We start from the raw sequence: 27249 nt of genomic DNA, 5'->3' as shown, positions 1-27249 counted from the left end.
CCCATTTTCGAGAAAAAAATTCGAGTAAGTACTGAAATTTTTACACGAAATTAAAAAATTTCAAATCATAGTAAAAAAATTATATTTAGTTACAGGAGTCAAATACAAGCATTTTTGGTGAATAGACAAACTCCCAAAATTTTACTCAGTTTTGAGGAAAAAATTCCTAAACGAAAATATAATGTATGGCCAGAAATGTCCCCCGGAAATTTCATGCAAATCTTTAAAACATCATAACTCCTGAACGGATGGGACGATTTTAATGTTTCAAAATGCAAACGATGCGCATTTTAGTGAAGAATATGTAGAAAATACAAAAATAATCGAAAAGTTGATCCTTAACCTCGCAAAATGAGGAAAACCCCATAAAAATGGTCTAATTTTCAAACAACCATAACTCCTGCAATAGTGAATATATTTCAATGAAACTTTTTTCTGAAGTAGAACTCATAGGTACCTACGAAAAAGTATTAGACAAAATTTCTGTACAGCGCCAAACAAATTTATTAAAAATCAAAAACGAATTTTTAAGAAAAATCGACAAGGGGTAGGTGCCTAAATTTTTTGATGTAAAAGAAAAATTTCAAATCGTTCTAGAAAAATTATTTTTGGTTGCAGGGGTAAATTATAATCATTTTTGGTGAATAGACATACTCCCGAAATCCTACCTATTTGCGAGAAAAAAATTCGAATAGGTGTGAAATTTTTCGACAAAATTAAAAAATTTCCAATCGTTCTCGAAAAATTATTTTCGGTTGCGGGGGACAATGGCAATAATTTTTGGTCATTAGACATACCCTCGAAATCCTACCCACTTTCGAGAAAAAAATTCGAGGTGTGAAATTTTTCGACAAAATTAAAACATTTCAAATCGTTCTGGAAAAATTATGTTTAATTGCGGTGGTCAATTACAGTAATTTTTGGCGAATAGACCTACCCTCGAAATCCTACCCACTTTTTAAAAAAAAATTCAGTACGGGCGGAATTTTAAGCGTTAATAACTTTTTAATGAAGCCTCCATCAACAAATTAGTGTTCTCGATTTTCGTCTTATTTTGGCCTTTAGAATCACCCTGTGGCCGAACATGCTCTATATTTCTTAGGCTACCAACCATACTTTGGCAACTGACATTTAAATACAATAGGTTGTGAAACAACATAAGCAAAACGTTATGCGTACAAAGATAATGGTTGAAAATTTCATTAATGTTAAATATTTCTCTTTTGTTATTGTTTTCTTGTTATGAAAAACGCATCTAAGTTTTATGTACAGTTAGTGTAAGTCTGTGCCAGGGTTCCATTTCCTCATGACTCAATTTTACGAATTTTTGTACGAAATATAAACTGTATATTTTTAAAAAATGGAAAAAAAAATTTGTTTTTTTTTTACTTAACAAAGTAGAAACCGTTTATAAGAAAATTCATAGAATTTGGATATTTTTATGAATTTGATGAAAATTGCTAGTGAGATCTAAAACCGATTAAAATATATTAGTATTTTAAACGTTCTGTTTTCATATTCGTTTCCATTTCAATAGTAAATTGGAAAGATTATAATATGAGTTTATGAAAAGAAAAAAAAGACAAGGAGAAAATACTTCGTGTAAAGTAAAGGAGTAGAAAAGAAATTGGAATTTACTGACTAAGAAATAAAAATTATTTACGATGTCTAAATTGAAAAATGATTTCCTTCATGCTTCTAAGTGTATGATGTTAACAGTTTCTTAACAAGCACATACAATGGAATAGGAAATATCAAGTACTTTTACTTGAAATTTCTATTTATCTATAAAAAAAACATATGTACCACTATATCAAGTGGCAGATATACATCAAATTATATGTATCTATGTATATCCCATACTATGAACTTCAATGATAGCTATCATGATTAGGAACGTATTGATTACATATTCTGTTCGCAGAAAATTACTAATTAAAAATACAATTTTGTATTCTACCACTTATCAGAATATAATATATATGCTTATGCTATTCAACATTATTAAATTATTCGACATTATATGGGAATTTGGGATAATCTGCGATCAATGGAATGCTGCTATTGTAATACCGATAGCCGATCTAGCAAAAGCTTCACTAATCCTGAAAATTAGCCTTCAATAGAATTACTACATACCACGCGTAAATTAATGAAGAAACTAGTAAATGACAGACTGAGATGAACTCTAGGAAATTGCAAAATGACGAGGATTGATTGATAACTAAGATCTTCAGACTTATAAAATATGTTTGAGATAAAAGGAATTGATTTCAAAATAAGATAAATTTATTGTATTTCAAACGTAAATATCACCATGCAACACATTTTTCCAAACGATAAATAAAAACTTACTTTGGAAGTAAACAAACAATTTTTTAGCATAAATAAAGATGAAACAATGACGAAATTCACGCAGAAAGTAGGAACAGTATTAAATAACCAATTAATAATTAATAACCAAAATAATTAATTAAGGTCGACCACACCAAACTCACACATTCATAGTTAGTTTCCAAAACAAATCCTCCAATGTTTGATGAATGCAATAAACAAACTCCGATAAAATATATTATATTAAATTGCAGTAAATACTTTGAATCTCGGAATAAATACAAATTGGATCTAATCCAAGAGAATACTTCAACGATAGTCACATAATTCATCTGTTAATATTATTTTTCAAGGACACAATGTTTCTGAATAATATTTAATTCGTGCTACGCCCCACACCTGCCTAAATCAGTAGTTTACAAACTTTTAGGAGATATCACTTAAAGAAAAAAAGGAAATTTTGTGGATCTGATATAAATAATAAATTTAAAATCATGCAAAACAAATATACTAATACTATAATGTATTTCCTTCATAAGGGTCGTGCCCCCACTTTAAAAAAAACTAGTCTAAAAAATTAAACTATTGTCATTTAGGTGCAATTAAGACAACGTTAAATATAATTGAAAAAAAGAGAGTGACTGTTGAAACTTGCAACAGTTTTTTAAGTCGACGATTTATTATATTAGGTAAGACCATGTACGATACTACTTTACAATTTTTCAAATAAAGCTGTGAAAAATAACGAAGTACAAACCAATTTTTTAAAAATATTGTATTTCCTTTTTATTATTATAAAGGCACAAAAGAGAAAAAATTGAATAAATTCATTCTATAAAAGCTTTCAAAAAATTCAAGGTCAAAACAAACTGTATTAATCTGCTTTAGAGCAATTGTTCAACAAGCTTATATCGATAGATTCCAAAATGGTTGGTACCGTTATGTCGTTCGCCCTGTATTTAACAGAAATTCGATAATCCCCGAAAGACAAGCACACTTTTAATTTATCGAAATAAAGTTTGGTTATTGCACATATGCAAATTCATGGAACAATACGCTTGACAGGGGAGAAAATTGGTTGTACATTCGAGTAAAATTACGTACAAGCATGAACAACGGCTGAAAGTTGTTTTAATTGAAATTTCATCGATCGTGTTGCTGAGGGTGAAAGGAAATACGAAGAAGCCATGTTGCTGCATCGACATATCGAGAGACGCAAGTTTACAAGAACGACGAAAACGAAATGGACGATCGCCAATTTCTCTACTATCCTTACCCCTCTATCCCGGGTCATTTACCACGTTCGTTAACGATTTTCCGAAGCTAAGATGTACGAACACGAGCGGTGTGACGCGAAAATTACCCTTTGATCATCGCTAATAATAATCCCACCGCATCGATGCCTAATAACTCTTTTTGCATACATTATAGGTATACGATATTCTACTTGAAACGTCCTACTGAACGACTATGGGCAACCTACACAATTTTAAAATGAGCATTACCTTTATTATGTATTATTCATGGAACAAGGTTTTTTTAGATATAATAAAATAAAATTATATATAAAAATATAAAATATATATTAAATATATAGTAAATATATAAAAGAACTTTTAGTAATATTGCTAAGAACACACTTATATTATAATAGCTATTACCAGCGGCTTTAATTGCATTGAAGTCGTTTCAATTAAGCGGTATTTAATGTGAGATCAAATAAAGCAGTAAATTTAAATAATTTATTTATTTTAATAGATTATAAAATGTTAAAAATACCCTCCTTGATGTCGAAACATAGATTCTTGCTAGATGAATTTCTTCGAATGATTATACAATATGTATTATCATTTAATTGAGGGCGAGCATAAACTATTTCTTTAATGCGACTACACAAATTGTGTGTTGTAAGAAATATCATTAAATATAAACTGCATGACATGTGAATTTTTATCCTAGGTAGGGCTTTTTGGAGATCGAAAGATCAACCGTAATTTTTTACGTGAAATGTTTTATTCGTTATGCAAAAAATCGATTTGGTATAAAAACGTATTAACCTTCATCAATTATAAATGTAGAAGTTGAACTATTGGCTTCGTTTATGGAAAATTTGCCTCGTGTAACAAGAAATTGATCACCCAGTGGTATCAGTTTCATAAAAAAAAAAGTTTTTAATATACTATATATGTACTATAACATGCAACTACACAAATTATGTGTTATATGAAACATTGTTAAATATAACAGTTGCATGATGTCGAGTGTCAAAAATTCATCTAGCTATCATTTTATTTCTAATATACTCCTGCAGTAGTTAAAACCTATATGTATACTGAAAGTGTTAATAGAAAGATATGTTTAAGTAATTCGCATTTTTCTTCATTAATAATATTCTTTCGCGCCCCTCGTAGATCGTAAAACATCCTCCCCCTCACTTTGAACAACACTGGTGCAAAACCTCGAACTCATAGGCGTGTCGCGATAAAAGATGCTCGAGCATCGTAATTGAAATTTCTCGTCACGAGTAATCGCTTTTAATTCCACAGTAAAATAATTAATCGTACGATTCGTAGACACATGCTCGAAGATGATGCAACGTAGTACATCCTAGTATCCACATCTATCCACACGAATCGATTATCAACTTACGATGGTAATTAAGGACCGGAAATCACGCGACGAGAATATATCTCTATCAATTAATCAAAATATAACGCGCATGTAAACCCACCGATGCCTAAAATGTAGGTCACGCGGAATTATCCGCGAACGTATCCTATTTCAAGGAGGCGCTATAATTACGTGTAACTGCCCGCAAATATCCTGCCGTCGAGAATTCTTGAAAACGTGCGGACAGGCCGATCGTTAGCGGGTCAAAGTGATTGATCGGGAGTCCCGATATTAATATCAAGATGTTCACTCACCATATCAAATGCAGGATGAACAGGAAAGCACCAGGCACGACGAGGTCGTCGCTGCCGACGCTCCACCGGCGTCGGAACACCACGATACCAGGCATCGTTTCTACCGTGTTTCACCCTATCATCCATTCAATCGTCTAGAGTGCTCAGAGTCGGCGGAGACTTGAGCCGCTGGCTTTCGTCCTCGAATCACCGGGCAACGCGAACTTGGACCTTGCTCCTGGTCCTCTTTGAAACTCGACATGAACGCCGTTCGCCTCGTCGAGGTCGTCGTCGTCGCGTTCCGAGACGCGCATTTCCGTAACTCTTGCCCAGTCGATCGCGAGTCTCCTCCATCCTCCTCGCGGACAGTCTTTATCGGAAACCGTTCGAGCTATAGGCTAAGGTTGCCTAATTTCGACCACGTTAAGAAATTTTGATTAGTACAGCAACGTCGTATAATACAGCAAGGAGCAAATCTGAACACACATACGACATTTTAACAAAAATAATTTTTTATTCAATATTTGCATGTAGAATACAAAAGTAACAAAATAGTTAGTATTATCTACAATCTTTTGGCTTTTCAAAACAAATTTAACATTTGAGATATCATTATTATTTCGCTTCGTACACTTTGTTTCGTGTAGTCGGTTTTGCACCGCTAGTTTTTTGATTTTGGTACACTTAATATTTCGTTCATAAAATTTTAACATCGATAATTGCTTCAATACGTTTAGATATACTTAATACTACAGTTTCGCCATACTCTGATGCAATAGAATTGCATCGATATAACGTTATGAAATCATTATCTAAAGATATAAGAATAATATTTTCCAATTAAAATTGAATTTATCAACAGAAGTGGTTGCTAGAAAATTTGCTGTTAATCGGGGAGTTGTACATAAAATACGGAGCAAATGTAACGAAGTCAAGATACATTTGAAGTAATAAGAGAAGATTGACAAGATACGTTACTTCAGAAATTGCAACGACAGCATCAATGACTGCAAAGCTATTAAAAAGCGATGTTGGAAAGGAATTTAGTAAGTAGACAGCTCGAAGAGCATTAAAAGAAGCCAATTTTACAGCAATCGAGAAGAAAAAAAAACCTGCCCTATCAAAAAAGAATGTCAAGGCCCGTCTGAATTAAAAAAAAAAACATTTAAACTGGAATATGGAGCAACGGAAAAAAGTAATTATTTCCAATGAATCAAAAATCAATCGAATTTCATCGGATGGATGTTGTTGGTGTCGGAAAAAACAAGACGAACCTCTTATACCGCCTCATGTGAAGCAAACAATGAAATTTGGTGGTGTGTCAGTTATAGTGTGGGGGTGTATTACTATGTATGATGTAGGATCACTACATCGAACAGAAGGTACGATGAACCAGTATACGTATAAAGATATTTTAGAAAAAAATTAACTAGAAACAATTGAAAATATGCCAGTATCAGAGTCAATGTTGTAATCCAACATAACAACGCTCCTAGGCATTGTGCGAACAGCGTGAAGAATTGGCTGCAAACTCGACTATTTCAAACCATGGAATGGCCTGCTCAAAAGCTAGGCATACACGTAAATGTCTAGGCATACTTGAAAATGAAGTTAGAAAATAAATCTAGTGCTCACCCAACAACGATAACTGATTTGTGACAAAGAATGCAAGAACAATGGTATTTCATTACACTAGAGTATTACGAAAATGTAATATTAAATACGTCTAAACATATTGAAGCAATTATCAAGGATAAAGGTTTATGAACGAAACATTAAGTATACCAAAGAAATAATGGTATCGCAAATGTTAAATTTGTTTTGAAAAGCCAGAAAATTTTAGATAATACTAAGAATTTTGTCTTCTTTGTATTCTACATGTAAATATTGAATAAAAAATTATTTTTGTTAAAATGTCGTATGTGTGTTCAGTTTTGCTTGTTACTGCAATAATGAAAAAAATAACGACTTACAGGAAAACTATTACTGGAAATACGAAATTTTCATCGACAATTTTCGAAGCACAAGCTACGCTTCTAATACATTAATTTATTTATTGTTCAGAAGAAAGTATAGAAAATAGAAAATTGTCTTTTAATATCGCTGGTAGACTCCGTTTCTGGTAATGTTTAAACGTATAAGTGAAGATTTCTTCTCGTTAGATTGGCTATCTCGATTATTGCATGAACTTAGACGCCAGAAGTTTCAGTCTTGATTTCCTGTCGTAATCGAGCTTCTACTCTGCACTACTTCCTTCAAAAAATACTCGACTGAAACTTTTATCCTGAACCATCCCTTTCTTTTAATCTAATTTTCTACACGCTTGTTCGCGAATCTTGAACTTGTCTTTCAGTACCGCACTAGGTTAGGCATAATTTTTATTATTATCATATGTAAATCGTCGTTGTTCCTCCATGATAAATATAAAATTAAGGAAATAACGGTTTGTAGGAATATTTTTTATACCGAAAATACGACTGCGTCTTTGAAACTCGTTCTAAAAATAGATAGAAACTGAAATTCATGGCGAAAAGCAAAATTTATGATAAACAAAACTGAGTAATGTATAATAGCATATAACTATATAACAAGTTCATTGAAGTCTTGGTAGGTCCTTCCCTTATCAGTAAAATAAGCGTAAAAGAAGTTTTAGAAATTAGATATAACATAAAAAATGTAAATTAGCTAAGGAATTTAGAGAACTGAAGAAATAGGATAGGAGCGTTAAAGTTGCTGAGTACTTATACACCAAGGAAGTAAACGTAACTAAATGGTTAAGATAAGAGTAGTAAAAAGATAAATACTGAAAGTAAAATATGAAATTAAGGCGATTTCTAAGCTCAAAGGCTAAAATTAATAAACTACTGCCAACAGTTACTTCCCCCCTCAACTTTGCTCGAACGACGCACTCGTGCAATAATCGTGGTTGCAATAATCGGGGTTCTAGTGTAGTGGGAAGTAAGCAAATTGCGAGTAGGTAAGGGAGTGTAATAGTGAGACGCTGCATATGAGAAGGAAGTAGAGAATTTGGTGGAGTGAAATGCAGGAATGGAGAGATTGGATTCGCCATTCATGCTCTAGGAGTTGTTGGCATGAAATTCATAGTTAAGGTGTATTGTATTGCGTAGATACCAAGGTACGTCAAAGTGAAGACTTTTATATGAAAGACAACTGTAGGTGTAAAAATCTTTGTGTCGTGTTAAGAAGTAGAATGATATTGTAATTATGAACGGAAACGAATTCTGACCGTGTTGTACACGAGATAAAACAGTTATGGTTAGGCATTTAACTATTTTCGGTATTCTTCAAATGAAATACTATTTTAAAAACTTATTGCAACAAATACGATATTCCAATTTGTAAAATAAGTGAAAAATAATTTTTGACGAGATGAAGGGATATTTCGCACAGGGTATGAGTTTTTGACATATATGGGCTATTTGGACTTCGATCGTTATGCGAGGCGAGAAATTCCATGTGGAGTCGAAGGTTACATCAGATATTTTGAGAAATGATTAAACTAGAATAAGGTTTTCGTTTATTGTCACCGAAATGGCAGTGACAGATCGTGGCAGGGTAGGAGAATAAACGTAGAGGAAAGATTAATCGAGTGGATTAAAGTGTATGAGGAACTTGTTGCCAGAGTTGGGCAAAACGTAATCTGATTATACTTGTCATAATACGATTACGTGTTATCACACGGTAATTGCCGACCAATTGCAGAATAATTATAATTGTAAATCTTTAAAGCATGTAAAGGTTATCTAATTAAAAGCGCCGTAATATGTTATTTCAAAAGTGAATAAGAGATATTATGGGGCTGCAGTCCTTTGGAAAACTCCATTGAAACTTAAAAATAACAGCAATACTGTTGAGAAGTTTTTTAAGCTGGTTATAACAAAGTCCCTCAAAAACTTATAAGAAAAAAGGAGAGATAAGAATGGAACGAATAGTTAAATAACGAAAGATTCGTAGTTTTAGAAGTGAAACGGACATTGGAACGTTTCCAAAGAAAAAGAAAGGAATCAGAATTGAAAACTGAATTAAAGGTGGGAAGAAAAAAATCCAGAAAGGACGAATTAATATCGAAAAGCATTGTGACGAACACGGAAGTGAGTGTGACAGGTACAAATATAACCCCTTTACGACCGAAATTGTAGAAAACTGTGAATCAGAATAGTTAATACATTGCTCAATGAAGTTACCTATATTTTTTTTTAAATGGCTACTGTTTCTTACGAAAAATTCCAACGTTACTTTTTGGTTAATCCTATGGTTGAAAATATTTGCGTAATATGAATGCAGAAGCAGTTAACGAATAAAACTGACTCAGTTGGCCAAAATGTTAGTTTCAGAAAATGTCGAAAATAATCCAGTTTAGGCAACCTTACCCTATTCTTTTCGAGTCAACGCGATTTCGACACGAGAGGTCGCGTCTCGACGACAAAGCATCGCGTTATTTCGCTAATAACGTCGAGATCTAATGGCGTAGAAAATGATTTTTGTCCACTTTTACGTCGACTCTATCACCTGTCATCGCCCACTGACGAGCACATTATCACACACTGCTGCGAATCGAAGCGCGATCGTCGATTCCGTCGCGGCAGGAAGACGAGGACCGCAATTAGGACGATAAATCGTGGTTTGGTTTCATGCGTGCGCGATACACGTTTGTAATAACTATGTCAATTTTGTGACACATTCCATCGATCAACGTCTTCGCTCCAATCTTCTTAGCGTCGTTTAGTATAACTAACTGGGTCACATTCGTCCCAAGATCCTTGGAACAACCGAAATTACATGTTCCTTCTGAAAGTTTGAGGCACTTTTTTTATCGTCATTAGTTATTACCTGGTTCCTGGGTAAACGAAATTTCTTAGACCAGATTTATGAAACCAACTCGTACTATAATGGATCTTTAGACCGACTTTTACTGTAATTCTTTGTATATAAATACTCTATACCAGTGGTTTTAACATTTTCTTCCCGCGGATTTCTTTTGGTAGTCTAACGATACTCATGGAAACTTTAAATTAATGTTGAAAATACTGACTTCCTTAGATATAACGCACCAAACAGAACGAAAACTTGCATAGATCACTCTACAAAACAAGGATAAACCTACAAGGAACATCGGATTCCTCCAAGACACTTTTAATTTGAATGTTACCAAATTTTTGGTCCTAAATTCAACAAGTTTATGGCTAGATGTACATCTTTGATAGAATTTATATTCATGTTATTATAATTTATGTTCAACTTTGATGTGATCGAGATAAAAATAATTATCAATAGAGTTCTGTAGATTTTCAGGTGTTTGCAAAATTCGTTTCTTAAAACGATATTGTCAGAGCATTTTGCAAAGATGTCAAGCTCTACGCTTCTCTTTTATATTAGCAGTTTACTTAAGAAAGCATGTAATTTCTCTGAACCAGACATTAAGATCATGACATTGAATTGGAAGATTTATTTTAGTCTAACAGCTATCATATTACCAAAGCATTGAAAAGATGATAGTTGATATTTTTAGGCACGATGTATGCAAGGAAAATAAATATTTAAAATTTCTATGTTCAAGACCACATTAAGAAGAACTGCTCTATACCATTAGAAATACGTAACTGATGTATCTCTTTCAATAGGGCGATTTTAGAAACTAGGACAAGCCTCCTTTTTCGGTAAGAAATCAAGAAGAAAATGGTAGAAGAAACAGTTCCAGAGTTTAAGATGATCTAACTTTTTATGACCCCACTTTTCCCGGAAATGCAACGACGCGGATGCAAGATACGATTGCATCATTTTTTTAAATGGAACTCCACATTCTTTCTGCGTAATTTGTGTTCTTCATCGTTCTGTGTGCAAATGTATTAAAGAACATATATCGAAAAGCGAATTCTTTTGAATAAAACATTTAAAAGCAGGCAGATTCTTTATTTCGTAAGCGCAACTTTAAACGTGCTTCATTTCGGAATATCTGGAACAGTTTTCGCTATTCGATGTACGTGCTTCCATGCTTTTATACGCAGAATGATAAGAAGAATCGATTTATATAGAAAAGAATGCATAGTTTCGTTTAAAGAAATAGTGCAACTGCATCTTGCATGTGCATAGTTACATTTTTTGAGAAAGAAACAGATACAAAAAGATAAATCTCACTGAGTCTCTACTATTTAGTTACTATTGCTACCCACTCGATAAAATAAATGCAGAATTGTGTAATGTCATCGAAGAAATGTCCGTACATTTATATTAATGGTTTATTTAAATCTCACGGATTTTATAGACGAAGATGGATTTGATGAACGCTTCAATTCTCGTAAAAAATACGCATTGTTTCACGAATTCATTATGAGTAACAGTTTTTTCTTTACATCCTCCTAACGAAGAATGCGCATTGTGCAACAATGAAAAGGAGAGCATTAAACAAACTCATAGCATGAAAGCAGGGAAAAGTTTTATCAAATTGAATAAAAAAAAAAGATTAATGTAATACTTTTTTATGTACGGAACCGAACTGAAATTAAGACAGAGTTCTTGAATGACAAAATAAAGCACTTTCAACTTACTTTCAGGAACGTATATTTTAGAAACAAATTATTACAAGAAATTCTAATTTGATACCACTTTTTAAAAATATTTAAACTATAAATGTGTATAATTACAATTAAACTAAATAAAGTATTTTTAATCTATACAAATGCGATTATCGTTGGCACTAGAATTATTTAAAAAATAAAAAAATGACAACCTTCAAATTGTGTCTAAAAAATGAATAATTGTTTACTTAATAATAGGTAAATTGTAACCAATATTACAATGATATTAGACAGACGTTCGTTAATTTAAAGTTTCAAGCAAAGTGTATGATTATTTTTCGAAATTTTATCACCATCGTGTCAAGAAAAATTGCACCGAAAAAAACGGTTTTAAAGTGTAGAGATGTATTTTTACGATCTGTCTATTGTGTTCTTCAAAAGGCTGTAACTTCTTCAAGTTGGAATATAATCATAAAATGTTAACAACGTAAGTTCAATACCTTAATCTTTGTAAAAAATACTATTAATAAAGAATCGTTTTTTCGTTCAAACACCGGAATTCCGGCTTAATACGCTTCTCTGCATTGTACATTCACGCGTCTCGAGTGGAACAATTTCACATTCAAGGAACAATTCAAACTCTCGAAAATTCCCGAGGGATCGCTGAAACTTTTAAGCAATGGTATACTTCTGAAATCGTTAAAATCGTCCTTCCTATCCAACCTTACGTGTTTCATCTGTTTAATGCCACAGAGAGCAAAATTGTTTTGTCGTGTTCCCAGAAACTCGTTTGGGCGATATATGTGTAACGCCAATCAATGGAGCCTATTAAAAGAGTTGTAAGAACTTGAAGAAGGACTACTTTGTTCTTCCAGAATAGGAATGTAAGTACGGATGACGTAACTCTTTACAAGTACGAAGAACAACCGTTTTAAAAGAAGATTTCCACAGACTAAAGACACTTGCACCGTAATCCAATTTCTCTCGAACGAGACTTTTTTCCTTGGCTTTCGTTATCGTCTGAATAATCTCACATCGTTTTCAGCCGGTCAATCGCACCTAAAGGAGAGAATCAATTTCGATTTCGATTTCGACTTTTATGTTACAGTATTTCAGAAGTGTATTTTCAACGAGAAAAAAAATTAAAATGGAACTTACGCAGCATTAAACAATTGAAGTTTATACAATGCACAAATTAAATTTTATTTAGAATTCTTTAATCCTCGATATTTGAATTATATCGTAAATTTTCCAGAAACGTAATACTTGGCAATTCTTTATATAATACAAATTCATTCGAAGTTTCATTTAAATTTTACTTTCATTACTATTCGAAAATACTTTCCGTCTTCTTAAATCTTAAATCGATCAAAATTACGATATGAATTATAGAATAAAATATTTTATAATACACAAATAAAAACTTGATTGTTGAGTTAAACCAATGTTGAAAATAAATCGAAAGAAAAAGCAATTCTGCTCCAATTTTAATAAGTGTATTCGCATTCAGAGAAACAAACTGAAACTGAATTACTAAGTCGAAAATAATTGAGGGATCATGTACGGAAATTGAAAATTTTTAATTATATGCTTTACAAATAAGAATCAAATTTACTTAATATTTGAATTGACCCTCTCAACTGTCCAGAAATATGATATTCCTTAGTTGTTTCGGGCAGCATAAATTTGTTTCAAACGAGAGTTCCGTTTCAGCGTTACTTTTGTTACGGTTCAAAGAGATACTGCATCTTCTACCACAAAGAAAGATCGGTGCCGCGTTTATACTACTTCTATCTTTCAATCCGTCGCGGCAACTTCGCCTACACCGATCAAAGACATCTGCACACGCGAGACTTCCGCATGAAACTCGAACAACCTTTAGCAAGTAAACTCGTTTCGTTCCAAGGACAAATGAACGAAAGGTAAAACTCTTTGAAGAACAATCCAGGAACGTCTCGAGCAAAATCATTCCTCTAATCACTCCTCCCGGTCGAGTATACAATCAATACTAATTAACTTATCACCGTCTACCGAAATAGTAGTCTCACTGCTTGTACATCGAGCACGAGAATACTTAGCGTTCGCTGCCTAACACCTCGAGTTACAACAGAAAAGAAACAATTTGATTCGCAAGACATTAAGTTATCCCATCGAAAATTCGCATTACCGGAATGCTGGAAACTTTCTCCGCTGATCAACCGTACTAACGATAAACAATCCACGTGTATCCGTCTTTGATTTCGAGCTAATTGATCTTTATATCACAGTTCTTTCACCCGAACACGTTGAAGTATACACTCAGCGAAACGACGGCGAATCCTCTTGTTACGCGTTTCCTTTCGATCGTATCTCTTCCTGTTTACCGGAAACGATTGTACACGGAAGAAGAATCGCCCGAATCGGCGGTTCTTCGTTCGTCAACGTGGCTCGCGAGACTCGGAGACATCGAGGGTTAAAGAGATATCTGGCAAAGCCAATCGGTCGACGTTACCGTCCAGGGTGCCGCGACGCGTGTCCACGCACCCCTGTCATCGTTTCCACGTCGCGTGTATCGTTCGTGTCGCACAATTGTAACGGGGGTTGCATTTCACTCGTTGTTCCCAGACCGATACCGTGCCACGTGCAGAGGAGACATCGCGTCGTCGCCGCCACGATATCGCCGCGAAAACACTTATCACCGCGACCGTCGGGGTGAGCCACCTCGAGCGCGACTGAGCACCGAATTTGAGCCGCCGTGCACCTTCGACGGACTCCGTGGGCGCTCAATCCTACGCCGATGGATGCGCGCGTGCGTCGCGACGCCTCCTGTGCGGCAGACGCTGCGTCGCACAGTGGGGCCATTACATACCAAACGCGGTAAAAAGTCTTTTTTAAAAATGGTTCCCATACCAAAAAATTTACTAATGTACAGTTAATTGAGCACATGGACCTTCGACATGATTTTTCTTACCGCTTATTAACTCTTTGCGGCACAGGATTTCAGATAATAAAATAGATCCATGTTGCATAGAAACTTTCATTAATAAAGGTATCACATAATGTAAAAACATAAAAAAATAGTAATAGTTTAATTAAATTTGTCGCAATAAACCTTCCGCTTGCAACAATTGATGAACCTGTATTGGCATGTTGAATGTTACCAACACAAGTGAATACATTTGTAACATTTGTTGAAAATATTACCAACTGCTTTACGTAAATAAGACGAAATATAAACCTATGCGCATGCAGCCATTGCAATATTTCGAGGTGGGATTAAAAATGTCCCACCATGCATTACGGTGCATCAAAAAGGTGCGACACTTTTAGTCCCAGCGTGCCCCAAAGAGTTAAGGGGATAGTCTCACGTGTACGTTGCAAACTTAAACCATCTTTATTATTTTTTTTAAACTTAATGTTGCATCTAATGCTATAATTTATTTTCGCGATTTATTCAACTATCCTTTGGGAATACAAAATAAATTTTTCAATAATTTTTATTGACTTTTCACGTTTTTATTACGCCCACAGTAAACATGTGTTTAAACACTAACGTAGGTGATTGCAGCTCTCAAGATTAACTAAATCAAAAATATCAAAAAGATTTTTATTCGGTAGGTTTCCTGTTACCGTCCGTAGCAAAATAATTAATTTATGTTGAAAATTGGCAAAATGGCGAAAGCTTAAATTAAACATTGCAAAATTTTGTCATTTTTTCCGTAGAACAGCAATCTGCGAACACAAGCGAATTTTTTTCTCGAAAATGGGTAAGATATCGGGGTTATGTCTATTCATTAAAAATGGTTGTAATAGACCCCTGTAACTAAAAATAATTTTTCCAGAAAAATTTGAATTTTTTTTTTCCGCCGAAAAATTTCAGCAGCTACCCCCTGTCGATTTTTCTTAAAAATATGTTTTTTATTTTTAATAAATTTGGTTGGCGTTGTATGGAAAAGTTGTTTAGTACTTTTTTGTAGGTATCCATGAGCTCTACTTCAGAAAAAAATTTCAATGAGATACATTCACTATTGTAAGAGTTATGGTCGTTTGAAAATTGGACCAGTTTTATGGGGTTTTTCGCATTTTACGGGGTCAAGGAGCAACTTCTCCAATATTTTTAGAATTTCTACATATTCTCCATTAAAATACGCGTTGATTGCTTTTTTGAACATTAAAATCATCCAATCCGTTCTGAAGTTATGACGTTTTAAAGATATGCATAAAATATCAGGAAAGCATTTCTGGCCTCACATTAGATTTTCGGTAAACAATTTTTTTCTCGAAAGTGCGTAGGATTTCTGGGGTATGTATAATGACCAAAACTGATTGTAATTGACCCGTGTAACTAAATATAATTTTTTTAGTATGCTTTGAAATTTTTTAATTTCGTCTAAAAATTTCAATATCTACTCGAATTTTTTTCTCGAAAATGGGTAGGATTTCAGTCAGGGATTGTAATTCAACTCCGCAACCAAAAATAATTTTTTTAGAATGATTTGAATTCTTTTAATTTAATTTTGTAATAACTTTTTAATGAAGCTTCAGTCAAGAAATTGATATTCTTCATTTTTGTCTTACTTTGACCTCTAGAATCTCCCATTAAAATTTTTCCCAGGGGTGGCCGAACACCCTTTATAATGTTATATATAATAATATACGTAATTTGAACACTGTTAAATATTTTGTGTATATATTATTAGATAAAAATAAAAATGGATTAAAAAGTACTATTGTAAAGTTAGTGAACGGATTGTTGGTTGCTACTTTCACGCAACAGTAATCTTATGGTTTTTGGGACATGCTCGACACCAAACTACGACGAACTTGCCTGCTGAATTTCTAAATAACTATTTTGATGATGGATCATCATCAGAAGAAGAAAATATCGAAATACATTAACTGGGTAAGTATTACGGAGAGTATTTTACGCTTATTTTTAATAACTTTTCCATCACTTCACGAATAAATAATTGTGTATTTCATATTCTTTAGGAGGTACGGAATCATACTTTGATAAAATTGTTCGTTAACAGCAAATTTTTCGAGTGGCTTATCTCGAAATTAGAATCGTCATTTATAATCGTGCCACTTTTTTAAGTTCAATCTAATGACAGATCAATAACCTCCACAAGGAAATCAATGGAGGAAGAAAGGAGACTCTGCTGAGAGTTTTATCTGCTCACGACAATACCTCATTTATTAAAATTAGTGGAAGACTTCCTCAAAGCCTGTTGTAGTTGTAAAGGAAAAACAGAAAAAACATTCTTTTTAAATTAAATAGTAAGTGGCAGAATCACGTTTGCCTGGTACATACATGAATTATACTAAATTTCGTTTTTATATCCCTATTACTTTGTCAATTATACTTAATCTATCATCTTCAAAAATTATTTTTTAGTTATGAATGCAGTGAGATGCAGTATTTACTTCGGTCGCATGTCATAGACTGAAGCCTTATCTTTATTTAAAAAAAAAATTAACTGCCAAGGCTAAAGATACAACAATTTCCTCCTGCACGGAGTATAATCTGTGTGCACATAATCTAACTGCATAGAAGTGGAATTATTCTCACAAAAAGAAATTTATTTCTATTCTAAAAATAGATTCGAAATAATTTAAAATTTATACCATGGATAAAATTACTCTCTAAAAGGTACACGTTGCTTTCAGCTATTCATACACCTTTATTAAATATAGAGAGAGTTAAGATTTTAAAACGATCAAAATGCTGAGCAATTTAGATTTAGAGGAGAAGCTACATGAGAAACTGTACGATGATCGCAGCCGATTTACTTATATTATTTACTATGCGACCAATAAACCAATTACCCAGCTAAGAGCGATGCTATTACTAATTACGTGCTAAATAATATTGATTACTCAGATCTCACCAACTTGGAAGTTACTGTGAATGGAGACCCACCCTAATCGAACCAAACCGCCCTCCATTTGTACGAAGATTTTTTCTAAGAAACGCTTGTGCTTAGATCGATGTACGAAGACAGAATGAACGAAGGAATTTTCAGAAAAACATGCCTGACAAAAACTCATCGAAATAGAACTCAATCGAATATAGATTAATTATTCGTCCCCAAACAAACGCTCGTATTTAAATAGAATTACCATTCCTAACATAGTAGCTAATATACAGGGTGTTCACGATAATTTGTACTAGTGTTTTTTTCGTAAACGGTAAATAATACAAAAAAAAACAGAAGAGGAGGTTGTACACGTCTTTTTTATCTTATAATTAGTTTGCAAATCCTCTAAGTTTCTCGATGGTGTAGTGTAAACAATATCTTCAAAGCAAAATCGACGGATTTTGCAGGTCATTTTATAGGTTCGTATGTTCTGATCCATTTATTCAACATATTATGCAACAAATTTTTACCAATCTACAATTAGGAGGAGGAGCCCCATCTTGTTGGAAGTACACGTCTTGTACAAGAAAGAATGGCAGTGATTCCTAATAATTTTGAAATTCACAATTTAGAAATTGTAAATACTTATTTCCATTTAGAATTCCATTGTAAAAATATGGACCTAATAAACCAAACACACCAAACATTTTGTTCTAAATTGTACTCGAAAAGTCTGTTTTCTCAATTTATATAGATTACAGAACTATATAATTAGATTTGACTAATTTGATTACAGAGACTGATGTAATGTACCCACCCGTACCTATTATATACATAAATTGTTATCTGGAGAAATATTTTCAAGTTTAAGACCCTCTCACTGCGTCTGAAACCTTGCCCTGTCCTATTCCCTCCATCTCTACTTTCAGAGTCCTCAAAAGCCCACCGCATTCCTTTAGAAATAGCTCAGTTCTAGTCCAGTCCAATTGTAAGGTCAGTCCTAATTACCATAAACGTGAAATCTTCACTTTGTTAGAATTATTAACAAATAAACGTTGTCAGTATCGACACGCAGTAATTCTTATTTCTTGTGACCCTTAGACTGACACAGATCAGATTACAAACAATAGAATATTATACAGGGTGTTCGCCCACCCCTGGGAAAAATTTTAACGGAAGATTCTAGAGGCCAAAATAGGACGAAAATCAGGAATACCAATTTGTTGATAGAGGCTTCATTAAAAAGTTATTAACGTTTAATGTCCCATCAGTACTGAATTTTTTTCTCGAAAGTGCGTAGGTTTTCGAGGGCATGTTTATTGACCAAAAATGATTGTAATTGACCCCTGCAACCAAAAATAATTTTTTTAGAACGATTTGAAATTTTTTAATTTTGTCGAAAAATTTCACACCTCGAATTTTTTTCTAGAAAATGGGTAGGATTTCAGGGGTATGTCTATTGACCAAAAATGATTGTAATTGACCCCCGCAACCAAAAATAATTTTTTTAAAACGATTTGAAATTTTTTAATTTTGTCGAAAAATTTTACACCTTCTCGAATTTTTTTCTAGAAAATGGGTAGGTTTTCAGGGGTATGTCTATTGACCAAAAATGATTGTAATTGACCCCCGCAACCGAAAATAATTTTTCCAGAACGATTTGAAATTTTTTTTTTCGTCGAAAAATTTAGGCACCTGCCCACCCCTGTCGATTTTTCTTAAAAATTCGTTTTTGATTTTTAATAATCTTGCTTGACGTCCAGTAGAAAAGTTGTCTAATACTTTTTTGTAGGTACCTATGAGTTCTACTTCAGAAAAAAATTTCATTGAAATATATTCACTATTGTAGGAGTTATGGTTGTTTGAAAATTGAACCATTTTTATAGGGTTTTCCTCATTTTGCGAGGTCAAGGATCAACTTTTCGAATATTTTTGCGATTTGTACATATTCTTCACTAAAATGCGCGCCGTTTGCATTTCGAAACATTAAAATCGCCCAATCCGTTCAGGAGTTATGACATTTTAAAGATTTGCATGAAATTTCCGGGGGACATTTCTAGCCATACATTATATTTTCGTTTAGGAATTTTTTTCTCGAAAGTGCGTAGGATTTCGGGAGAATGTGTATTCACCAAAAATGATTGTAATTAACCCCCGCAACAGAAAATAATTTTTCCAGAATGATTTGAAGTTTTTTAATTTAATGTTTTAATAACTTTTTAATGAAGCCTCAATCGACAAATTGGTATTCTTGATTTTCGTCTTATTTTGACATCTAGAATCTCCCATTCAAATTTTTCCCAGAGGTGGCCGAACATCCTGTATTGTGGAGTCCATCGTTTCCCGTATTTGCCGCCAGAGAGACCGTTCCTCTCGCAAGCACTCGACCGACCTTCCGTCTACATTTACATGTACGTTTCTCGACTATTTCTCAATATCTCAACGTCTATGGCAGGGGTGAAACGCTTCTCCCTATCTCTCCCTATCCTTTTCTTTCCATCTCAACCACTGGACCCCCAAAATATAAATAAATATTTATGTAAAACGTTTTAATCTATGTAATATAGTCTTTAATAAAATATATTGTATACATACACATATGATTATATAAGGTTGAAAAGCTAATCTATTAAGCGTTTTATAATATTACCTACTGTCGTGAATGGAATATCAACAATTGCGAAACAAATGATAAATAGGAATATAATATTATTGTTATAATTGATAAGAATCTAATGTTAGAAAATTCTGTATGTAAATTGTAATAAATTTTTAAAACAATATACTTCCACGGCCTAGCAACACACACACAGATACACACACACACACACACACACACACACACACACACACACACACACACACACATGAGGAAAGTACGCCATGCACGATTCACTAGCAAAGTCAGTCGCACACATATGGATTATTATTATAAATTTTAGAAACTAAGTCATCGTGCCCATTGCCTTCGCTCACCCAAGCAGCAGCACCTTGGGGGGGGGGGGGGGGGCACTTGGATGAGTTCAGGCAACGAACACGGAAAAGTATCCTAAAAACCCTGAACTAGAAAGAGTGGTTAATATGTAAATAGAAAAAGTATTTTTTATTTCATCTTCAGTTTAAATAACTCGACCTTTTGTTTGTGATGTATTAAAAACAAAATATATTAATATTAAAATATGAAAACTATGAAAAATGTTAATATTAATGAAAATTATTCTAATTGAAATTTAATTATTTAAAAGGAAAAACTTGAATCGAGATATTGAAATAAAATAATTTATTTTGAAAATTTCAGACAAATTATTGAAATAAATTTATTAAATTATTAATTGAAATATTCAACTACTCTTAGGCGATTCTGTGATCAAAGTGAATTTTCTAAAAGATGAAAATAGTATACCATGCATATTACTTTGATTCAGAAATCTACCCGTCGCGAAATGTCTTCTTGTACATGAAATGCAAAATTATAATTTTTAATAAGTCACGAAAAACTTTAATATCTTCAATATACAATCATTCAATTACATTTAAAGTGAAACGCGAAAAGTATAAAAAACTATTAATATAATCAATGTACGTAGAATATTATCAGTAATATAATAGTAAAAAACGCAAAGTACAAGAAGACCCTAGCCTGAACTAAATAACAAAACAATAGATGTTAGTACTCATGGGTATGAAAAGTACATACCCGCGATCACTATACTCGCCAAAAACAACAATATAACCCATTACTCACCAATCGTAGAGTATGATAAAGAGGTGTCGAATTGTCCAGTGGAAATCATCAGCGAAGTCATCTAAAAGTAACTGTGCTGGATTCGTGTCTCCAACGATGAAGTATAAAAAAACTATAAAAATCAAACAAAATTCTAATGTGTCGTTAAAATCAGATATTTTTAATTTAATATAAGACTCTACATTCGAAACTAAATATTTAATCGCGACGAACATACAGTAAAATACACACCCTTTTTAATTTTCTACCGTTATTTAACGACGCCATTTTAAACTGCAAACAATCGAAATCACGTACGCGATAAAATTTAAAATGGAGAAAAGTTCGATCAAATTTTTTTCTTTTTTATCTCAACACCGACTTGACATACATATCATACTCACAACAAATAGGAACTCGATAGAAAAACATAAAAAAATATACAAACATACTGTACACTTACGTCACTTATAATAAAATAGATTCTCCCAATATTCGATTTCAAATTCATTCGATCTGAAATCTTCAAACGTGATGTCGATTGTATGCCGGTAGCGTTCCTTGTGCTTGAATTGCAATCAAAGACTGTAACAGAAAGATAAAACACAAATTTCGATCAAATGCATTAAAATAAATGTACTTGTATCATAATTAAGCAATAACTAAACTCGAAATATGATGTCTGAAATTGTAATTTCGTACGGAGATATAATAATTGATGCCGATTGGATAGATATGTAAAAAAAAGCGCAAAACTGATTCAAACTTTTTCGCGATTCCGACTGAATTTGTAGGAAAAGGTATTAATATTAAATGAAGACGCCGATGGAGAATGAAATAAGAAATACATATCGTCCTTCCACGAGAAGAAAGCACAGCGTCTTTACATCCCCACTCTTGCTGCAGTCCGCTGATTGGCTGTCACCGATCTTCGTCACCATTTTCGACCAGTACCTGTGAGTCAGCGGACTGCAACAGGACTGGGGATGTAAACAAGATGTGCCCTCTTCTCGTGAAAGAATGGTACCTAATTAGCCGCGAAGCTGTCAACACATCCTACCACACCAATTTTCACACAGCGAATGACGATACTAAAACACAGTAACTGTTAATCAATGCGAATTAATGGGTGGGGAGTGGGTTGAGTTCGTCAGGTGGTTCAACGTCTCGATTTTCGGTCGTATTTTCAAAGTAAAGGTTAAACCTTATATCTCGAATAACATTGACGATACATGTAGGAACCGCAACCGTAAAATAAATACAGAAAAATGCCAGAAAAACAATTAATTACTCAATGATTTATGTTGCCGAGTGCCTTGGCAACTACCAGCAGCCAATTCTCGCGTAGAATTCGTAACTGGCTGTTTCACGGATTTCTGCGTTGAGTGGATCGCAAGATTTTAACTCTATTGTTAATCTATATGAGTGCAAACGAACGTTAGTTGTCGAAATACAAGCTTCCCTCGATGTTTTGGGAAAACGTGTTTGTCTTTTCGATATCGAAGACAGATGGTGTAACCGTACGATGTTACTGAGTCTCAACGGAAGACTAAATGCAAGTCTAAATGTCAGCTTTCCTTCGTTCGCAAGAAGGTAAGGAAAATTTCGATACACGACGGTCGATTCCGTTTCTAAAAATTAGACAATGACCAGCCAAAACGGCCAGAAAGACAGTCACGAAGGACGGAACAATTTATTATCGATATACTTTTGTGACGTCACAATGCGAAGCATCCATCTTTCGATATATTCGATAGAATCGATAATGTCTTTTAAAGATGATATATTGATCTATTATCCGACAGGCAACTTGGTCGATCAAAATATATGTACTTTATAATATAAATTTTATATTATACACGATTTTACACAAGAAAATAATAACAAAAGTTCATATAAACATGTGTCCTATTTAACCCTATTTAAAAATTATAGCAAGTTTTGTGTTGGAATAATTCTTTCGAAAGATGAAGACAGTCGAATTAATTCCACTCAACTATTTACGAACAGAGCCCGCTATTTGATGTTCAACCTTATATTTTAATTCTGTAAATACTTCCTGTGAACGTTAGAGTACTAGGTCTCAGATTATTGAAATAAGTCGTGTGTGAAAATGGAAAGTTTGTCTAGTTAACAAATGACAGATATGAACCTTAAATATAGGCTTATTATTACAAATAATATCTTGACAAATAGAAAGGGTAACAGATTCATATTTCTTAAATCTAAAATACGTTGTTAAAAGATTAATTTTTTACGATGTTCGTACTTTAATTCGTAAGACACGATCTCTTACCTTATTGAATCTGTTCGAATCTATAACTCGTCGATGCCTACTCTTTTTAATATATTTTCTAAAGTTATTTATTTTAAGTCTTACTAAACTATCATAGGAATTTTTCTTGATTCTGAATCGATAATATTGAATTTCACTCCGTTATGGTAAGGAGGACGAAGTGAGACTGTTCATCTGTAATACATACAGCCACAGATGAAGTATAAAATACATATTGCATGTTTGTTTTTCGTAACACGCGTATTAGGAGCACAGACAGTGAGTAGAATGATATATGAATAGCAGTTACAAGTAATGTCTTTTTCGTATTACACGGATAAGGAATTTGTAAGCTTAGCTTCAAGGTTAGGTCGAGCAGCCGGCAGATGCGGATGTAAACATAAACTGATCGAGCTTTTAAAATATAATAAGTCTATCAACGAATCATTTATTAATCACCGTTCTATCAATCTACGTAATGTTGAATCAATCGACATCACAGATTCATTTGAATAAAATATTTGTTGTATTCGTTATGTTCTTTATTTACATCTTTGTACATAGTGGGTACGTAAGTATACATATATGTATGTATATTAGTAAAGAGTTGTCAATAATAGCATAATAATAACTTAATGCCCTCAACGAAGAGCTTAGGTTTTCTATTCTTTAAGTTAGTGCCTACGTTTTCTTGACAATAAAAGCTACAAATAGGTAAAATCTTATTTATTAACGACGTTTATTTGATCAAAAATAATGTAAATAAATAGATATGTACTCATTCAACGTGAAATATAATGCACAAAGGATAGAAAGTAATTTGTTTATCTTTTGTTTGTTCTTTGAAATTTGTGTCTAAATAAAAAGTTTACTCATTACTAGTGGGAGTTCCCTTTTTCATAGAAAACACTTATATGTATTTATTAGAATGTATAAATAAGCAATGTTATTTATACTAGAGCAAGTTATTATTTAATATTGCAACTTGTAGACTTGATTAAACATATAAAAAATTATTAATATTTTACAAATAGTGCAAAAAAAAAACGCTATTTACAAATTGAAACTCTTCATAGTTTATTTTAAAAATATATAACTTTTATTTAGCAATCTTAGAATACATCATTTTTTTGTGAAATCGTCAACCCAAAAAAAATATATAGTATCTACAAAAAATAATTTTCCAAAAATATGCAGTGTGTATAACAATAGTGCTCTAACACATATGTTTAATCTTCTAACCATACTATTATAGTGGAAATTATTGAGACTTGTTTCAGTCTTAGGACAATACTAGTGAAAATATTAGAAAGTAAGAAATGTAATTACAAGTTATACAATTTTAATGTGTAAAATAAACATTGTCATAATTATATAAACAACTGGAAATGCAAGTTTTAATTTAATTTTTACATTACTTCAAACAATAGAATACTTAAAATATTATTTACATAAGTTTAAAGGTACATATAAGTTGTATACACTTAAATAAACTGTGAGTTCTCATATTTTTTTACATTCATGAAGCCAAACATACTGGAAATGGAATATTAAACATATTCAAATATATTTATTAGTTTCTAGCCTGATCATGATTTTGTATGTACCAGTCAACAGTTTCTTTAATGGCTTGATTAAATGACGTAAACTGAAAGTCAGGTAAATATTTTCGCAGTTTCACATTGCTTGCTGTTTTTTTATACTGTCCGTCAGCTGCTGATAAATCATATACTAATTTTCCCTTGAAATTAAAGGCCTGTGCAATTGCTTCAGCTACCTGACCTATTGTTACTTCTTGGGATTCATCAACTATATAGTACATAAACAAAAACTGTAATAGTTAAAGTAATATCATACACACCTATCTGTTTTATTATGATTTATAATGTACCTGACAGTATAATTGGCTCAACAGAATCATACTCTCTCAGCACCCATATTATCAATTTAGCTAAATCTAAACTATATATAAATTGTCTTAAGGGTTTTCCAGAACCTAGCACAGTAAATGTTTTATTTTCAGTATTTTCTGAAAGATATACATACAGATATTAATGTTATTCTACAAAATCATAAATAATAGTTTCATTTTAAATATTTTGTACCATCTTTAATTAAGTCGTAAAGCCTTCTCATTAAACCTGGTATAACATGACTGGCATTAGGATGAAAATTATCATTTGGACCAAACACATTGCAGGGAATAATACTAGTATAAAGTCTGCCATATTGTTCATAATAACCTCGATTTGCAATATCTATAAGACGTTTGGCATAACTATAACCGTAATTCGATGGATGTGGTGGCCCGTTGTGAATCTAAATTTAAAGATCAATTAAAATTTAAAATTTGTAATAATAAGAACGATATTACCATAGTTTCATCGATAGGGTATGTTGTTTTATCAGGAAATATGCAAGTTGACAAACAAGATATAACTTTAACAACACCATTTTCATGAGCAGTTTGCAGTACATTATCATTCATATGCATATTGTTGCGCTAAAATTTTAAAAAATATATTTTAATCGACTTAACAATAACAATATGCATATCAATTACATATATACAATAGTTTCATTTACCAAAAAATCCAAATTATTTGCCATATTATAGAATAAACCACCGACCATGGCAGCTAAATGAACAACATGTGTTGGCTTATGTTTATTAAATAATTTCTCTGTACTTTGCTTATCACTAAAAACATAACATTTTTGCTTGTACAAACATGACTGTGTAATTACTTTACTGCTGCATAGTACTTAAACAATAGGTTACCATATGTCTGCATCTTTGGAACCTACAAATATCCACTTTTCATTTTCATTTTTATCAGTTTCAATAACACTTTGAATAGCTCTACCAACTAACCCTGTTCCACCAGTTACGAGTATAATTTTTTCTTTTTCAGTCATGTTTTATAAAATCTAAATAAAAACTTAAACATTAGAATTCAATTTCATTTTATATTATATATCACGTTATATTTTTATTTCTCTTATCTGATCCATGTAAGAAAATATGAAGGAAAAGTTAAAATGTATACCTTAAAAAGTAAGATATTGACATAAAATTATTTCACTACAGCAATCTACTTAATAATTGAATTTGAAATACAAAAATCTTATAAAATTGTTTACATCGATGAATGTCGCATCACTTATATACATTTATCATGTAGCACTGACTGTTAATAAGTAGTACTTCTTACTTTTATAACTTACACGTAAAAAGTCAAATGCAGACAGATAGTTCACCGCAAACGAGGACCACAAATCATTGCTAGAATGATGCTCCGCTGATAAAACATACATTCGAATGTCATTCAACGATAATGATAAAAAAGGCACTGCCATCTAACAGCAAGTAAAGGACTCAATTATTATCATCTTAACCAAAAATCAAAATCATGCATTAATGAAGTTCATTATTTTGTATTGCATATTTCTATAAACAAAAACATATAGCAGACTATAATATTATAAACAAGAGTTGAGTAAATTTTATTCACGAACAATGAATATAAATTTTAAATTGATTTGAAAAGGAACTTGAATGTACGTTTTATTTATAAATTCACTTATAAATTAAAATAAATTAGCATGTATGTACGTACGAAATGTTAGGTAAATG

The 27249-nt window shown here is 32.6% G+C and overlaps 2 protein-coding genes across 16 annotated transcripts in view; both read right to left on the bottom strand.

Annotated features, from left to right (window-relative positions):
• The window catches only part of Inae (inactivation no afterpotential E), a 204326-nt gene extending 182445 nt beyond the window's left edge, over positions 1–21881 (bottom strand). For 3 of the 13 annotated variants that reach the window (XM_076761843.1, XM_076784469.1, XM_076784470.1), the window contains exons 1-2: positions 21797–21881; positions 21359–21470 (exon numbers count right to left, since the gene is read on the bottom strand). In XM_076761843.1, coding sequence (XP_076617958.1) covers positions 21359–21470; positions 21797–21848 — 164 coding nt within the window. In that variant the 5' untranslated portion in view covers positions 21849–21881. Of the gene's footprint in view, positions 1–5258; positions 5646–7210; positions 9597–9628; positions 10096–10201; positions 10359–13388; positions 13910–13940; positions 14472–21358; positions 21471–21796 lie in introns of those variants that run through there. The other 10 variants (XM_076784474.1, XM_076784471.1, XM_076784473.1 and 7 more) reach the window with 10 other exon arrangements.
• Positions 21882–24992: 3111 nt separating this feature from the next.
• Gmer (GDP-L-fucose synthase-like protein) lies at positions 24993–26956 on the bottom strand. 3 transcript variants are annotated; one of them, XM_076762060.1, is made up of 7 exons: positions 26841–26956; positions 26395–26543; positions 26199–26313; positions 25987–26115; positions 25718–25931; positions 25504–25641; positions 24993–25421 (listed from the first exon to the last, which is right to left on the bottom strand). In XM_076762060.1, exons 2-7 carry the CDS (start codon positions 26529–26531, stop codon positions 25186–25188), a joined length of 969 nt encoding a protein of 322 aa, XP_076618175.1. In that variant the 5' UTR covers positions 26532–26543; positions 26841–26956; the 3' UTR covers positions 24993–25185. The 3 variants fall into 3 exon arrangements, with proteins under 3 accessions (XP_076618175.1, XP_076618176.1, XP_076618177.1); XM_076762061.1 differs by lacking the exon at positions 26841–26956 and adding an exon at positions 26663–26834; XM_076762062.1 differs by lacking the exon at positions 26841–26956 and adding an exon at positions 26805–26828.
• Between the last annotated feature and the right edge of the window lie 293 nt (positions 26957–27249).

This window comes from Colletes latitarsis, chromosome 3 (genome assembly GCF_051014445.1).
Source record: "Colletes latitarsis isolate SP2378_abdomen chromosome 3, iyColLati1, whole genome shotgun sequence".
Taxonomy (NCBI): Eukaryota; Metazoa; Arthropoda; class Insecta; order Hymenoptera; family Colletidae; genus Colletes; species Colletes latitarsis.
This window is presented reverse-complemented; position numbering and strand designations above follow the sequence as displayed.